The 18549-nt window shown below is 44.7% G+C and overlaps 1 protein-coding gene across 4 annotated transcripts in view; it reads right to left on the bottom strand.

Annotated features, from left to right (window-relative positions):
• Positions 1-18549, bottom strand: part of GRK4 (G protein-coupled receptor kinase 4) — a 203877-nt gene that overhangs the window by 65888 nt on the left and 119440 nt on the right. For 2 of the 4 annotated variants that reach the window (XM_077280049.1, XM_077280050.1), the window contains 2 exons: positions 10708-10820; positions 3385-3462 (listed from right to left, as the gene is read on the bottom strand). In XM_077280049.1, coding sequence (XP_077136164.1) covers positions 3385-3462; positions 10708-10820 — 191 coding nt within the window. Of the gene's footprint in view, positions 1-3358; positions 3463-10707; positions 10821-11892; positions 11970-18549 lie in introns of all 4 variants that reach the window. The other 2 variants (XM_077280052.1, XM_077280051.1) reach the window with 2 other exon arrangements.

The following is an 18549-nucleotide window of genomic DNA, read 5'->3' as shown; positions in this document are numbered from 1 at the left end:
TTCTGGCCACGAGGGCATTACGGTAAATAAAAGAGGATTCCACAAGACAGCAATTTCTGGCAAGTCAAGCTGATGGTAATGGAGATCACAATGCACATGTGGCCGCCACACTATTAAAATCACTAAAAATTACAGAAACCTACAAGTGCTCTCAGTCCTTGAACTGCTGCAGCCATGCTGACATGACTGGTTCTGGACATCTGCTTCTCACTTATATGTCCCCTTAGGACATGTCTGACAGACCAGAAAAAAAAAATTAAAGAAAGCTTTACACTTCGGGCTCCCGTGGAATACAAGTAGAATTAGTCTCCGCACAAATCCATTTTTAGAAGAGCGTTTTATTTTCCCAGTACAGTACAAAATTGCAAGCTGTGACCGTAAGATGCGTGTCGAGGGAAGCAATCTTAATTATAGATTAATTATTTGAGCTCCTCTACAATAAAATTTTGGTCACAAAAATATTAATAGATGTCACGGAGAAGCAACTATTCACACCATATCCTGTCCTCCCTCCTCATCCATGTCCGTACATCTACACGGCAGCCCATGCCATCGCAATCCAAATAATTTTCTTAGAGTTTCCATCCATTTGAATGCAATTAGACATCAAAAAAATCTATATTATCATAAGTCATCCAATTAGTATAGTGCAACACCACGAAGGTTATAGCTACAGGGATTCTAAAGAGAACTGGAAATATGCTTTCCGAAAGTGCACCGAGAGTACTCCACTGGAAAAACTCTTAGTGGTCGATTCATCAAGACTGCAGTAGAGCACTTAATGAATTTGGCTCCTCTTCTAAGTGTCATGTACAAAACACCAGCATTTTTTATTAATTTGATACCCCGTCCCACCCATTTCTGCGCAGCAGAGTAAAAATGCTGAAAAAAGCCAACAGTCGCAAAAATTTTTGCACAATTTTTCGTTTGGCAAAAATGTAGAAAATTTTCAAAGCTTTTAATACAAATTTTACAGATTAAAAGCTTTGATAAATCAGCCTTTCAGGCTTTACATCTAAGGTGATAAGCTATAGTTTTCAATGCAGAAGGAAAGACTTTTTTCCATTATTAGGTGGGTAAAATTGCGAAGTGTTTAGAAAATAATGTTACTGTTTCTTGTTAGTTGCACAGGTAGAGGTGGTCAGTTTCCCAGGGTAGGAGAGCAGCACTTACAAACTGTTTTTTTTATTGAGCTTGTGAGCACTGGAGGCTGAACTGGATGGACAAATGTCTTTTTTCGGCCTTACTAACTATGTTACTATGTATTGAAGATGGCTCCATCTGGCCAAAATCAAAGCCCTTATGTTCCTCTGATGTTGCGAAAGCAAAACTGCCTCTGCTTGCAGTATTATTGAGCTCATGTTTGGGCCAAAGGCTCAGGTATCCAGCCCGCCGAGGTCTTCAGGAGCTGCAGGCATCAGAGCAATTCATTCCTTAAGATAATGAGAATAATCTTGGGAATTCTCAGTAAATGTCATTTTATTGCAATCAAGGATAGGATCCGTACAGAATTTTACAGCTGGCCACATTTGAAAAGATGAGGTACTTTTTTATGGGTGGGGGTTCCTATGTCATTTCTCCTTCTGAACGGTACTTTGTGGTGATTTGAGTTGGCAGGAGAAGAATTATTAATGGGGCATGATCAGGGTTGGACTGGCCCACCACAGAACCGGAGAATCCTCCGGTGGGCCCGGACTTCTCCTTCCGGAGAGATAGTAGTGCAAACCTTGCAGCTGCTTTTGGGCTCTTGAGTGGGGGAGAATGGTGGGCCTCAAATCCTCTGGTGGGCCCAATGTTCTTCAGTCTGACCTTGTGCATGATACAGAGACTACAAATACAGGGATTTTAAAAAATGTTGGATGTTAAAAAAATAAACGTTATACACTCACTGGCCACTTTATTAGGTACACCTGTCCAACTTCTTGTTAACACTTAATTTCTAATCAGCCAATCACATGGCGGCAACTCAGTGCATTTAGGCATGTAGGTCAAGACAATCTCCTGCAGTTCAATCCGAGCATCAGTATGGGGAAGAAAGGTGATTTGAGTGCCTTTGAACGTGGCATGGTTGTTGGTGCCAGAAGGGCTGGTCTGAGTATTTCAGAAACTGCTGATCTACTGGGATTTTCACGCACAACCATCTCTAGGGTTTACAGAGAATGGTCCGAAAAAGAAAAAAAATCCAGTGAGCGGCAGTTCTGTGGGCGGAAATGCCTTGTTGATGCCAGAGGTCAGAGGAGAATGGGCAGACTGGTTCGAGCTGATAGAAAGGCAACAGTGACTCAAATCGCCACCCGTTACAACCAAGGTAGGCCTAAGAGCATCTCTGAACGCACAGTGCGTCGAACTTTGAGGCAGATGGGCTACAGCAGCAGAAGACCACACCGGGTACCACTCCTTTCAGCTAAGAACAGGAAACTGAGGCTACAATTTGTACAAGCTCATCGAAATTGGACAGTAGAAGATTGGAAAAACGTTGCTTGGTCTGATGAGTCTCGATTTCTGCTGCGACATTCGGATGGTAGGGTCAGAATTTGGCGTAAACATGAAAGCATGGATCCATCCTGCCTTGTATGGAGCATCTTTGGGATGTGCAGCCGACAAATCTGCGGCAACTGTGTGATGCCATCATGTCAATATGGACCAAAATCTCTGAGGAATGCTTCCAGCACCTTGTTGAATCTATGCCACGAAGAATTGAGGCAGTTCTGAAGGCAAAAGGGGGTCCAACCCGTTACTAGCATGGTGTACCTAATAAAGTGGCCGGTGAGTGTATATCGCCGCTGACCTCTCTGGCTAACCCAGCACAGTCCAGTCTCTGGCAGCGAAGGGCAGGAGAGGGGTTAGGTTTTTAGTGTTTTTTTAACCAATACTTATCTCTTCAGCCAACCAGCTACTTGCCATCCAGTCCACTTCTTTCCCCCATCGCACACTGCATCTTCCACCTCTTCTCTATATGCCTGGACTCACCGTCACGACTACGTGACACACCATGAGCTCCAGCCATAAATCTTAGCCTGACAAAGATGCGCTTCACGTTGGTGGAAAGAAGACGACAAAATGACGGTATATTTTTTAATTTCTTTTTCCCGGCCCTGTTCCAACTCACGGTTTAAGAACAAACCTACAGAACTTACCAATTTCAAAACTCAGGAACTGTCGGTATAGAAACTAATAAAAGTACTTTTCAATTAGAAAAAAGGAAAAAGAAACACCATAAATATCTACATTTCAAAAGGCAAAAGACCCAACAAAAGGATGTAAGAAAAACAAACACTTCAATAAAGTATATGATCTGGCACTATGAAATGGTAAATTATGTCAAAAATGCCCAAAATTGATAAAGTATCCGAGCAACTGTTGGATAAATTAAAAGTGACTTACCCCGTTATTAAAGTAGGTATCTAAAACCTTGAGACCATGATCTTTGCGCTTCTCATCTGACGCCACCTCATACTCTGCCTAAAAAGGAGAAAGAAAAAGCAACATAAAAAAATAATAATTATAGACAGTCGTAATATTTAGTTAAAAGAAAAAGAAATGAAATAAACAACCTTTACACTATTGGTAGGAGATAAAAGAGAATGAAACTGCGGACCACCTACCAAACCGCTCTCATATGCTTAACACCTGCGGAACGGAGGTGTCTGCGGCATATTCCAGGCAAACAGATGGTTGGACGAGACTTCGTTTAGATTATAATGGCTAAAGATTGATTACCAGAAATGTATATAGTCGAGCCGTTATAGAACAAGCCGTCAAACGAAAAGACCCAAAAATTCAAGCATAGCCCTAAATGACATATGTAGCTGTAGTACAAGGACAAGAATACATTACAGCCTACACTCCCTCTATAAAGACATGCATTAATCTACAGCTTTAATAATATATTCCACTTAACACAACTGCAGAAAAAAAAAAGTCTTTGTTCTGATATACATTAAAGAAAATGTCAGACTAAAATCAAAAAAGCCCCAGCACACCATCATTAAGCATAGAAAAATTATGGCTTCGTAAGAAGAGAGGAGGCACAGGACTAAGACCAGCGACACCCATCGGACTGGACCGCCCAGGAGGGGAGTATAATAAAACGTCTTGTTTTGCCATGCAGGGTGAATTGAAGATTATATATATTATATATATATATATATATGTGTGTGGTGTGCGTGTGTATATATATATATATATATATATATATATATCTGTATTCTAGGGCAGCAAGTGTTTGAATATTGTATAGCGCCACCATAGGAGAAATTAGGCATTACACAGCGTATGCTCAAATTACTTAACTGTATGTATTACACAACAACACGTTAAGGCCTCCAGAGTTGCCGCACCCTGCAGAATTAAGGAACAGATGGGGGGTAATAACAGAATTGGGGGATTTATCTCTCCTTCCTTCTATCGGCGAGTGTTACATTTGATGATGATAATGTAATGAATGAGGTTGACACATTTTATACCATTTGAAATTTTGGCTGTATGGGTGTGACATGATTTTTTTTAGTTTTACTCTTTGGAGACAAAGATCACTAATCGTGGCATATGACACAAATCAGCAGTGATCAGTAGAGTTATCTGGCATCAAGTGATCAATTTACCTGTAGCTCCACCGCAGGAAAAATGAGGCATTACACATTTCAAATTCAAATGAATGTGTTGGTCATTTATGGTAATATATGGATGTGTTGAGTCCTCCACAGCAAGAGATGTTTTTGGTCACTGATAGGAATTTAAAGGGTTGCCCAGGATTCTGATATTGATGGCCCATTTAAATGGACCAATCTTGGCTCACTAACATGCAAACGAATTTATACAAGTTGTTCAACGCTCACTTACTGAGGCGATTACGATCAACAAAAACTGATTGGAATATAATAGAGATGAGCAAATAACTTGGCAAAATTCTGGTTCAACAGCCAGGTCACTATTTTGTAATCATTGGATGGGAGCCCTGTGAACAGCCTCCTACTCTTTGACATTCCGGGCTTTTCTTTGATTACCCAGCCTAGTGCAATATCACACATGAGCCAAACTTCAATAAATATGTTGTGCCAGGCAGGGAAATCAAAAGGTGAAGCCAAGGATATGGGTAGGTAGGAGGCGGTTCACAGGGCTCCCCATGCTTGGCCAGTGAACTGCCTTCTACCTGCTGTCATATGACGGCTCCTCTTCTGAGTCACCGTCCTAGGGCAAGATCATATGAGCATCACTCCACAATGATGACATCATGGCAGGTTGACGAATCGAAAGAGGAGCCAGTGATGCCGGCAGACAGGAGGCGATTGACAGGGTCACAGAGTACTGACCTTACTCCTCTACCACGGCAATGCAAATCAATTCGCTCATCTCTAGAACAGAACGATCATTGTTGCAATCATTCTGTTGCCACACGGCATCATGTAATCAGCAGAACATCCCCTGTTCACACCGGGTGACAGCGCTGCTGATAACTAAAATTTTTATCCCTGAAGAAAGTGTCTGATCAGCAGATGATTGAGCGTTTTGCTTTTGGTCTGCTCATCAAAAGAGTAGAGTTGTGAACAAGCCTTCTAAAAAATGCTTTTTTGACGACTATGGCTGATCTAAAAGGATCACTGGTCTAGGTCATCAATATAAAGTTGGTGGAGGAACGACACCTGGCTCCCCCATCTACTATCAGGTAATATGGCAGAAGGATCTACATAAAGTCCTTGGATACTACAAGTTAGCTCCCAACAGTGGGACCATCCACCAGCCAATCGGTGGAGGCGTCGGGTGTTGGATATCCAGAAAGTAGGTTATCAATCTCAAAGTCTTGGACATCCCTTTTATGGAAGGACTACCGTAAAATAACTCTTTCCTAATAGGGTAGTGTAAAATAAACCTTATGTGAATCTGACATCTACCGGCTGCAGCCATTTCAGTGGTAATACCAACTCTGATCCTTTGATGACATCTCCAGAGAAACCAAATTAACTTTGCCTTGATTTGGGAAAGTTTACACAGACAAATGTGTTTTGTGAGGAAATGTTGGAGCAGTGTTCTAGAAATGCCCCCAAAAAATGTGCATAGAAGCCAAACTTCTGGAGGACATCCAGTCCTGAGCTGATGGGAACACACAAGACTAAGCAGAATTACATATTCTTGACTAAATATACAAACCTAATAAACGTATGCGGAAACATTAAATAACCATTAAAGACATGTTTATTCAGCGCAACAACTTAACGGAGGTGAAACTCAATGAAACTGATGGGACCAAGTGCAAAGATTTTGACGGTGACCTCCATTGCAAGTAATTCCATGTGTCAGTGAGGGGGGAGAAAAAAAAATCTAAAATAACAGTTGAAATGTCAAATATAACTAATTGAAATAAAACATAGAAACCATGTCTAGCACTGCCAAGATCAAGGACAGATTTTTTCTGACTGTCATTAGTCACTGCAATGTTCTTCTGACCCCCTAATCACACCGTTGGCTAAGCTTTTTTCCGATGAGTTATTCCATAATTGCATTATTTTTCCCAAACCACAGTGAACGCATATTTATCGGTAACATACAGTGTGGAAAATAAGTATTTGATATACTGCCGCTTTTGCAAGTTTTCCCACCTACTAAGAACGGAAAGGTCTTTAATTTTTATCATCGGTACACTTCAACTGTGAAAGATAGAATCTTGAAAAAAATCCGGAAAATCAAATTGTATGTTACGTAATAAATTTGCATTTTATTGCATGAAATAAGTATTTGATACAATAGAAAAACAGAACTTAATATTTGGCACAGAAACCTTTGTTTGCAATTACAGAGGTCATGCTGTAGTTTTTGACCAAGTTTGCACACACTGCAGCATGGATTTTGGCCGACTCCTCTCGAGATTTTTCATGTTTGAGGGCTGTCGCTTGGCTTTCAGCTTCCTCCAAAGATTTTCTATTGGGTTCAGGTCTGGAGACTTGCTAGGCGATTCCAGGACTTTGAAGTGTTTCTTATGGAGCCACTTCTAAGGCTTCTTTCACAGTTGCGTCGATTGGCGTCCGTCGCAATGCGTAGTTTTGGGAAAAAACGCATCCTGCAAATGTGCCCGCAGGATGCGTTTTTTTCCCATAGACTTGTATTGCCGAAGGATCGCGACATATGGCCATCGCGTCTGTCATGCACTGGATGCGTCGTGTTTTGGCTGACCGTCGTCATGAAAAAACGTTCAAGGGAACGTTTTTTCGTACGTCGGGTCCGCCATTTCCTACCGCGCATGCGTGTCCGGGACTCCGCCCCCCTCCTCCCCGTGACTTAGAATGGGCTGCGAATGCGTTGAAAAACTGCATTCGCTGCCCACGTTTGGCCGAATTTTCACAACGTGCGTCGGTACGTCGCGCCGACGCTTAGCAACAGCCCCGTACCGACGCAAGTGTGAAAGTAGCCTTAGTTGCCCCGGCTGTGTGTTTCGGGACATTGGCTGGGTCTTCCAGCATGACAAGACCTATCTTCAATGCTCTTTTATTGGCCAAAATCTCTAAATACATGACCCCATCCATCTTTTCTTCAATATGGTGCAGTTGTCCTGTCCCCTTTGCAGAAAAGCAGTCCCAAAGTATGATGCTTTCCCCACCATGCTTCACGGTTGGGACGGTGTTCTTGGAGTTGTACTCCTTCTTCCTCCAAACACGGCGAGTGGAGTGGATACTAAGAAGTTCTATTTTGGTCTCATCTGACCACGTGACCTTCTCTCCCATGCCTCCTCTAGATGATCCAGATGGTCATTTGTTGTGAACTTCAAATGGGTCTGGACATTTGCTGGAGTGAGCAGGGGGACCGTAAGCACCCTGCGAGATTTTAATCCATGCATAGTGTGTTACTATTGGTAATGTTTTAGGCTGTGTCCCGAGCTCTTCCAGTCTTAGACCAGGTCCTCCCATGTAGTTCTGGGCGGATCCTTCACCTTTCTCAGAATCATCCTTACCCCACGATGTGAGTCCTTGCATGGATCCCCAGACCGAGAAAGACTGACAGTCATCTTGTGTTTCTTCCATTTTCTAATAATTGTGCCAACAGTTGATGTCTTCTCACCTAGCTGCTTGCTTATTGTCCAGTAGTCCATCCCAGCCTTGTGCATGTCTACAATTTTGTCTCTGGTGTCCTTAGACAGCTCTTTAGTCTTGGCCATGGTGGAGAGTCTGGAGTGTGATTGACTGTATGCAAAGGGTGTCTTTAATAAAAGCAATGAGTGCAGAGTAGGAGGACTTCTTAAAGAAAAACTAACAGGTCGGTGAGAGACAGAATTTTTGCTGGTTGGTAGATGATCAAATACTTATTAACTGCAATTCAATTATTTAAAAACCATACAATGTGAAGGGAAGGAGGACGGAACTGAAGGAAGGGCGGGAGGACGGAACTGAAGGAAGGGCGGGAGGACGGAACTGAAGGAAGGGCGGGAGGACGGAACTGAAGGAAGGGCGGGAGGACGGAACTGAAGGAAGGGCGGGAGGACGGAACTGAAGGAAGGGCGGGAGGACGGAACTGAAGGAAGGGCGGGAGGACGGAACTGAAGGAAGGGCGGGAGGACGGAACTGAAGGAAGGGCGGGAGGACGGAACTGAAGGAAGGGCGGGAGGACGGAACTGAAGGAAGGGCGGGAGGACGGAACTGAAGGAAGGGCGGGAGGACGGAACTGAAGGAAGGGCGGGAGGACGGAACTGAAGGAAGGGCGGGAGGACGGAACTGAAGGAAGGGCGGGAGGACGGAACTGAAGGAAGGGCGGGAGGACGGAACTGAAGGAAGGGCGGGAGGACGGAACTGAAGGAAGGGCGGGAGGACGGAACTGAAGGAAGGGCGGGAGGACGGAACTGAAGGAAGGGCGGGAGGACGGAACTGAAGGAAGGGCGGGAGGACGGAACTGAAGGAAGGGCGGGAGGACGGAACTGAAGGAAGGGCGGGAGGACGGAACTGAAGGAAGGGCGGGAGGAAGGAACTGAAGGAAGGGCGGGAGGAAGGAACTGAAGGAAGGGCGGGAGGACGGAACTGAAGGAAGGGCGGGAGGACGGAACTGAAGGAAGGGCGGGAGGACGGAACTGAAGGAAGGGCGGGAGGACGGAACTGAAGGAAGGGCGGGAGGACGGAACTGAAGGAAGGGCGGGAGGACGGAACTGAAGGAAGGGCGGGAGGACGGAACTGAAGGAAGGGCGGGAGGACGGAACTGAAGGAAGGGCGGGAGGACGGAACTGAAGGAAGGGCGGGAGGACGGAACTGAAGGAAGGGCGGGAGGAAGGAACTGAAGGAAGGGCGGGAGGAAGGAACTGAAGGAAGGGCGGGAGGACGGAACTGAAGGTAGGTCGAGAGGACGAAACTGAAGGAAGGCGGGAGGACGGAACTGAAGGAAGGCAGGTGGATGGAATTTAAGGAAGGCGGGAGGACGGAACTGAAGGAAGGCGGGAGGAGGGAACTGAAGGATGGCAGAAGGACGGAACTGAAGGATGGCGGAAGGACGGAACTGAAGGAAGGCGGAAGGACGGAACTGAAGGAAGGCGGAAGGACGGAACTGAAGGAAGGCGGGAGGATGGAACTGAAGGAAGGGCGGGAGGACGGAACTGAAGGTAGGTTGAGAGGACGGAACTGAAGGAAGGCGGGAGGATGGAACTGAAGGAAGGCAGGTGGATGAAACTGAAGGAAGGCTGGTGGATTGAACTGAAGGAAGGCGGGAGGACGGAACTGAAGGAAAGTGGAAAAACGGAACTGAAAGGAGGTGGGAGGTCGGAACTGAAGGAAGGTTGGAGGACGGAACTGAAGGAAGGCGGGAGGAGGGAACTGAAGGAAGGCGGAAGGACGGAACTGAAGGAAGGCGGGAGGACGGAACTGAAGGAAGGCGGGAGGACGGAACTGAAGGAAGGCGGGAGGACGGAACTGAAGGAAGGCGGGAGGACGGAACTGAAGGAAGGCGGGAGGACGGAACTGAAGGAAGGCGGGAGGACGGAACTGAAGGAAGGCGGGAGGACGGAACTGAAGGAAGGCGGGAGGACGGAACTGAAGGAAGGCGGGAGGACGGAACTGAAGGAAGGCGGGAGGACGGAACTGAAGGAAGGCGGGAGGACGGAACTGAAGGAAGGCGAAAGGACGGAACTGAAGGAAGGCGGGAGGACGGAACTGAAGGAAGGCGGGAGGACGGAACTGAAGGAAGGCGGGAGGACGGAACTGAAGGAAGGTGGGAGGACGGAACTGAAGGTAGGCGGGAGGACGGAACTGAAAGAAGGCAGGAGGATGGAACTGAAAGAAGGCAGGAGGATGGAACTGAAAGAAGGCAGGAGGATGGAACTGGAAGAAGGCGGCCTGACGGAACTGAAAGAAGGCGGCAGGACGGAACTGAAAGAAGGCGGCAGGATGAAACTGAAGGCGGGAGGATGGAACTGAAGGAGGGAGGACGGAAGAGAAGGAAGTGTGAGAAGAGGAAGAAGGAGGAGGGGAAGGTGGAAGGAAGAAAATGAAAGAAGGAAGGAAAAGTGGGAAGGAGAGAGGAATGCAAAAAGGGAAGTAGAGAGGAAGGAAATGGGAGAAAGAGAGGAAGGAAAAAAAGAATGAGCAAAGAATCAAAAGAGAAGGTGGATTGATGGAAAGAATTAGGAGGAAGGAAGGAAAAGGGAATGAAGGAGGAAGAACAAAAGAGGAAAAGGGAGGAAGAAAAATACAAAATGGCCTAAAGGAAAGGACATAGTTAATGAACAGAAAAGACGCTTACCACAGCATCTAGAAATTCAATGCACCTCTTCAGCTCCGGTCGGGTGTCACAGAACTGTCTGAAAAGAAGTCTCCCGATTGGCTGCTTCTCACATACGCTGCTGTAGTCTCTTTCTGATGAATTGAAAATTAAAAGCAACTTAGCTTTACAATATCATAGAACACCAAAACGCAAAAACATTGCACCTCATTAGGACAACACTTAATCACAATGCTCAGTGGGTTCCCACAACACATTGGGGGCTGACAGCTCACTTTATATATAATACACTTTTCACGTTCAGCTACACGCCCAATGACCAGTAACTGAGTCATACGGAACTTATTTATAGAACCATCATTTGCGTTAGATCCCGCTTGGTGTGAATTCACACAAAGCAAATCTTCGCTGATGACAATACTGGGATGTCAGCTTCCTTAACAAGAAGAAAAAAAATAGCAAAAAATATTTATTATTTTAGGTGGTGATTGTGTTTTGGTTGCACTCTAAAAAAAACACTAATTTTAATTGCTGTACTTTTTCACATGTAAATATAATGAGTAACCATTAAAAAACCCACAAAAATTAAAACAAGTTGTCTGGCTTCCTGGTAATAGTGATTCATTAAGAAAAAAAAAAGTGTTGGATGTGAATGGAGAAGAAACTTAATTAAAAACCAGTAAATAAAATAAAGAAGTAAAGGAAAATAATAGTATCCTGTAAAGTCACGTTCTACATAAAATATGATTAGTTAAGTTAAGCATTTAAAATAAAAAAAAAATAAAAAACAAAGACAACTGGTGCGTAATATCGGATAAGAGTAATGAAACGTACGGTAAATGCATTTTTTTTGTTTTGCCTCTCAACCCATTTACAAGAATCGTTTCTCTGTACGATGACTTTGGAAATAGCACCAGACAGGTCTGTGTCAATTTTTTAGTCTCCCTCTTGGCTCTAAATATTTAAATGCGCGGTGCGGTCAGATAGCTGCATGAAGTCTGGGGTGTCGAAGACTGGAGCGGTGAGCGCTATCCACACGTCAATGGAAAAAAAAAAAAGGATGCAGCATTTAAATCAAACAGGGAGAGAGGCCTTATTAATATTAATATGTCTGGTATGAGATTCCCAGGTATGAGGAAACCATTCATTACCGCAGACAGAGAGGAATGTATACACGGCGTACGTCACTAGCTACAAATAACTTACATTTGCTCAACGTGACTTGCAGTAAAACCAAAATCCTCTTGCCGGTTAGGATACACTTTAGTTATTAATGTTGACACCTAACATTAGAAATGACAGAACATTAAATAAAGAAGTGAGAAGATTGATAATCCTATTAAAAGCTCCACTTACTCCCTGTGCCAACCCAAAGAGTGGCACCCGTTGGGCTGGTAGGAGTCTGACGCTAATACAAAATAAGGGATTTGCATGCAGCCTCTCATGTACAAACAAACCCAAAGTCAATAAGGTCTGTTAAGAACCGGAGTCAGTATGCCAGTGTGTAAAAAAAAAAAACCCAAGGGATCCCCAAGGCTAATAGATGTAATAATAGAGATAGCCAACATCAGATCTTGCTCTGGTGGACCTGGTGGTCATATAGTCCATGGACGACCATTCATTTCAATTACAGTTGAGCAAAAAGATACACACAGGCAGCCGGACCAGGACACACTTCACTTCTGTGCCCAGTATTTTTGGCAGGAGCCTCTTACACTTACTTTGCCCAGCGACCTCATGGAGTCACAGAGATTACCTTTTGTGCTTACTAGGCTCTGCAACGACAATATGTCAACCATAATGCCTGTAGGAAAAAGGAAGACTAACCCTGGTCTGTCTGCCCTCGAGGACCGCAATGGGCGCCAGACCAGGGCAGTGTGAATCTTTTTACTCAGCTCTAAACAATGTAAAACAGGGGAAAAGTCAAACCAGGCATGTCACTTGAAGCAAGTATCACCAAGCTACAACTTGCCTATTTTGTACACATTAAACGAAGAGAACGATCACCGGAGAAGGACATAGTGGTCGGAAGAGTAGAAGGAACATGGCGAAGAAAAAGACCAGCAACCCAATGTCTTGATACTAATACTCAAATAATGGTGAGGAAGACCTGATGGACCGCTCTAAGCTTGCACAAGATCGATCTTCCTACAGATCGTTCATCCATCAAGACGACATTGCTCGAGATCGAGCTAAAGGTTGTTAAATAATAATAGGAATAGTAATAAACCAGTGTTTATTATCATTAGCTCAGAGATGTTACAATGTTTCTTAGATATGGAAGAAGGTAAAAATGGTTCCATTGTAAAATAATAGGTTTAAAGAAACAACAAAATAGAACTACGCCCAGCAGAAGAGTTTAACTACATAAACCGGTCACCCGGATGTTAAAGAGATTTCCTGGTTCTGTGTCAATAACTCGTTCTCGCTGTATTATGAAAAGTTAATTAACTTTTTCAGAAACTTTTCACTAAAAGTTATGCAAGCAGTTTATCAAGAGTTTTCTTAATTCTGCTCTGCAGAATTACCCCATGAGCCATACCCACTTGAAGATCTTTCAAATTAGCACCAAGTAAAAAGTCACAGGTCTCTGGAACTGTATGAAGGATTTAAAAAAGCAAAAGAAAAAAACAAGATACTCAGGTGGAGCAGCGGGAACAAAAAAAAAAAAAAAGAGTAAGAACTGGCCACTCTTGACCTGGCGACAGGTCCGCTTTAAGTTAGCTGCTGCATTTTTTGCTCGAAAAGTAAACTGGATCATACAATCCCATCATTGTAGAGTTCCTGAGTTCGAGTGTTTTTGGAGGTCATCACAAATAAAAGGAGTTAATGTTTAAAGTTCAGAGGGAGGGTGTGAGTGGAAATATTTCCTGGACTGTTATGGAAGTCATCAACAGACGTTGGTTGAGAGCTATCGACTCAGTTCAACGTCCCTTAGTCCATTGTATAACGGGAGGTTACAGAATGCACACATGGTGCGTATATTTGGCAGCTTTAGACATAATTAGGGCATAAGCCTGAATCAACAAAATCGTAAACCTTTGGGTCTGGCTGGATAGCTGGAAAAACATGTCCACTCCAAATTAACGTAAAGTGTTTCATTAGTCACCTGATGGCATCCTGAGGAAACACGTCAAGATGGACGGATGGGAGAACAACAGACTACGGAAAAACTTGGGGGCAAATCACAATTTCCTAAAGTCTATGGTGAAATTATAATTGTGTTGGTGCGACAGCAAAGCTGAATATAGATATGTATATTTCTGGCAGTAAAGATTAAAGGTTTTCTTCCTTGTTATGGAGAGCTCATTTGCATCACATTCCCAGAGGGCATTGCCTTTATTGACTCATTACACTAGCTGGATTCTCCTCAAGGATAACTGGTTCAAGAGACAAATCGCACAGCAGAACATGTATAGTAATAGGTCAATGCATGGTGGCTCAGTGGTTAGCTTTCCAGCACTGGGGTCCTGGGTTCAAATCCCACCAGGGACTGTGAGGAGTTTGTATGTTCTCCCTGTGTTTGTCGAGTTTCCTCCGGGTTCTCCGGTTTCCTCCCACACTCCAGAGACATACTGATAGGGAACTTAGATTGTGGCCCACAAATGGGGAAAGTGATGAGGATGTCTGTGTAGCTTTGTTTTCCTTGCTCTATAAACGGCATCTCTGAAGCCTTGTGAGGTCATACACTACCAGAAACAGGTGTCCAAATCGGCCGGTATAAACAATTGATGGGGGCAACTACATTTTCTTTGGTTATTAAGGAGCTTGACGATGACCGTACCGAAGTGTGTACATGTGCGTGTGTGTATATGAGTGTGCACCATTGTGCTAGAGAAAAAAATAAATAAAATTGTCCTCGTCTCCACTAAGAGGACGACGCCTGCCAAGTAGCAGCTATCGGATTGCTCATAGCTGCGACTGAGCAGCAGCGGCCAGCACCATTTTCAAACTTTTTTTTTTTAATGAATTTATGGATAACAGCAAAGAAAAGCATTACATACACATTATAGATAAGATCATGGTGCTGAACAGCGCCTGCCTGCAGAAGGGGATTTATTTTCAAGATATATATACAGCTCTGGCAAAAATTAAGAGATAACTGCAAAATGTTCAGTTTTTCTCTGATTTTTCTCTTTATAGGTATATTTTTGAGTAAAATGTAAATTGTTCTTTTAGTCTATAAACTTCTGACAACAGGTCTCCGAACTTCCAAGCAATAAATTTTGTAGTTTTTTTCTAAAAAGGAGAAATGGTCAAAATTACAAAAATAGTGGTTTTAGACACCAAATAATGCAAAGAAAACAAGTTCATAATCATTTAGAAACCACAATACTAATGTTTTAATGTGTCTTGGCATGCTTTCCACCAGTCTTTCACACTGCTTCTGGTGAAAAAATGTAAGCAGTTCTTCTTTGCTTGATGGCTTGTGACTATCCATCATCCTCTTGATTACATTTCAGAGGTTTTCAATGGGGTTCAGGTCTGGAGACTGGGCTGCCCATGACAGGGTTTTGATGTGGTGGTCTCTTAATTTTTGCCAGAGGGGGCAGGTCAGTGAGGGATCAGTGACATGTCGGAAGCTATACTGATGAATACCTAATGAAAGAACCACATTAAGACCCCACCCCACAGGCCGCCCCGGAGCACGAGCATATCATTAACTCAAAACTGAAAATAAAGATTAAACAACAACCACAAGACAGAGTTCATCACCAGGTATCATTGTAATCTGTATAACGGCACCGACCTGACACTGTCTGTAGGTTACTGTACACAATCCTGCTGATAGGTTCCCTTTAAACATGTAAGTATTAGTGTATCAGCAAAAAATGACTTCAAACCTGGCATAAGTGCTTGGTGCACCCTTGGTGTAGCCAAGGAGTCCAGTGCACTTTCCCATCTATTTGATTTTCAGTAGGCAGAGCTGTTGATCAAGGAAGAGACTGGTGGAGACAGATGTAAAACAAGTACGGTAATTGTAAAATGCACTAAATTGCTCGGCCACACCAAGGGAGCACTGATAAGTTTTAAGAGAAGAAGTACTAAGCTATATTCTGCCGCTATCTAAACCTATAGAAAAAAACTGAAGTGACAAAAAATATGCATCATATGATTTACCTGAAAGCAACGAACAGGGCAACGTCATCGGCCTCAACTGAACTGAGAGATGGTTCTCGCTACTTTCTACTAAAGACTGAGTAAAAGAAGGAAGCCCAAAATGATCCCAGCAATAGGGTGAAGAACTCCGAGCACTTTTATTCTCCTCAATACCATGGAGAAATTACTTGAAATGCAAACAACATACTGGAGTGTTACATCATCTTAGGAAAGCGCGCTTACAATTAAAGAGAAAAAAACCCCACACATAATGATATTTATCACAGAGCGAGGATTTTTCCAGCACATAAAACCTATTGTAAAAACAGAAATACGATCATCTTGAAAAGTCAAATGACTCATATGTATACATAATTCACCGCCATCTCGCATTGTAAAAACTCGGCTATTGCTTCTGGTGATAATACAGCTACTCTGAACTAATTAATAATATATATATATATATATATATATATATATATACCGTATATATATATATATATATATATATATATATATATATATATATACACACACACATATACATACACACATACATATATGTTACTGTTAAAGTCAGAAGGACGGTAAAACCTAGGATTTACCGGTCAATCTGGACATTCACCGAGGCCGTCGGTAAAAGCTCAAAATGAAAAGTAAAACGTGTATCGTAGTCCGTCTAACGGACGCCACAGACGCAGTGTGAACCCAGCCTAAGGAGCAGCGTCCATAAAAAATCCTTCATCAAGCAGGGGGTTGGACACGAGTCTCTTCCAACTCTAACATTCTATGATTCTAAGACATACAAACGTCTCCATGGCCTCTTCTCCATTCACTCTCCATCTGCAGCTGCTGTGACTGTAGCGCCATCACCAGGGTCAATGGGAACTTTACTTGGGGCAAACCTGTAGATCCAGGTAGAAATTCATAGCAACTCCTTCAGCTAGGCTATATATTTCTCAATTACAAATATCCATGTTTTAGAGGAGACATAACTAATTCAGCCACTGGTAATGCGACCACTCTCTTACCTCTCATTCTGCATGGAGTGACCGGCTGACACTGTTCATTGGGGGAGGGGTGGGCAGGTAGCCTGCCAACACTGTATATAAGGGGGCAGGAGGATACCTGACGCAGTACATTGTGGAGCAGTTGCCCAACTGACACTGTACATTGGGGTGAAGGGGCAGGTTGCTGGCCAAACTGTATATAAGGGGACAGGTGGCCTGCCAACACACTATATAAGGGGGCAGGTGGCCTGCCAACACACTATACAAGGGGGCAGGTGGCTGGCCAGCACTGTATATAAGGGGGCAGGTGGCCTGCCAACACTGTATACAAGGGGGCAGGTGGCCTGCCAACACTATATACAAGGGGGCAGGTGGCCTGCCAACACTATATAAGGGGGCAGGTGGCCGGCCAACACTGTGTATAAGGGGGCAGGTGGCCTGCCAAAACTGTATACAAGGGGGCAGGAGGCCTGCCAACACACCATATAAGAGGGCAGGTGGCCTGCCAACACACTATACAAGGGGGCAGGTGGCTGGCCAACACTATATAAGGGGGAAGGTGGCCTGCCAACACTGTACACAAGGGGGCAGGTGGCCTGCAAACACTGTATACAAGGGGACAGGTGGCCTGCCAACACACTATACAAGGGGGCAGGTGGCTGGCCGACACTATATAAGGGGGAAGGTGGCCTGCCACCACTGTATATAAGGGGGCAGGAGGATACCTGACGCAGTACATTGTGGAGCAGTTGCCCAACTGACACTGTACATTGGGGTGAAGGGGCAGGTTGCTGGCCAAACTGTATATAAGGGGACAGGTGGCCTGCCAACACACTATATAAGGGGGCAGGTGGCCTGCCAACACACTATACAAGGGGGCAGGTGGCTGGCCAGCACTGTATATAAGGGGGCAGGTGGCCTGCCAACACTGTATACAAGGGGGCAGGTGGCCTGCCAACACTATATACAAGGGGGCAGGTGGCCTGCCAACACTATATAAGGGGGCAGGTGGCCGGCCAACACTGTGTATAAGGGGGCAGGTGGCCTGCCAAAACTGTATACAAGGGGGCAGGAGGCCTGCCAACACACCATATAAGAGGGCAGGTGGCCTGCCAACACACTATACAAGGGGGCAGGTGGCTGGCCAACACTATATAAGGGGGAAGGTGGCCTGCCAACACTGTACACAAGGGGGCAGGTGGCCTGCAAACACTGTATACAAGGGGGCAGGTGGCCTGCCAACACACTATACAAGGGGGCAGGTGGCTGGCCGACACTATATAAGGGGGAAGGTGGCCTGCCAACACTATATAAGGGGGCATTTGGCCTGCCAACACTGTATATAAGGGGGCAGGTGGCCAGCAAGTACTATATATAGGGGGGCAGGTGGCCTGCCAACACTGTATACAAGGGGGCAGGTGGCTGGCCGACACTATATAAGAGGGCAGGTGGCTGTGCAACACTGTATATAAGGGGGCAGGTGGCCTGCCAACACTGTATATAAGGGGGCAGGTGGCTGGCCGACACTGTATATAAGGGGGCAGGTGGCCGTCCACCACTGTATATAAGGGGGCAGGTGGCCTGCCAACACTGTATATAAGGGGGCAGGAGGCCAGCCAGCACTGTATACAAGGGGGCAAGTGGCTGGCCAACACTGTGTATAAGGGGGCAGGTGGCCTGCCAACACACTATACAAGGGGGCAGGTGGCTGGCCGACACTATATAAGGGAGCAGGTGGCCGTCCAACACTGCA

This window comes from Ranitomeya variabilis, chromosome 1 (assembly GCF_051348905.1).
Source record: "Ranitomeya variabilis isolate aRanVar5 chromosome 1, aRanVar5.hap1, whole genome shotgun sequence".
Taxonomy (NCBI): Eukaryota; Metazoa; Chordata; class Amphibia; order Anura; family Dendrobatidae; genus Ranitomeya; species Ranitomeya variabilis.
Note: the sequence above shows the minus strand (reverse complement) of the source record. Positions and strands in the feature narration are given on the sequence as shown.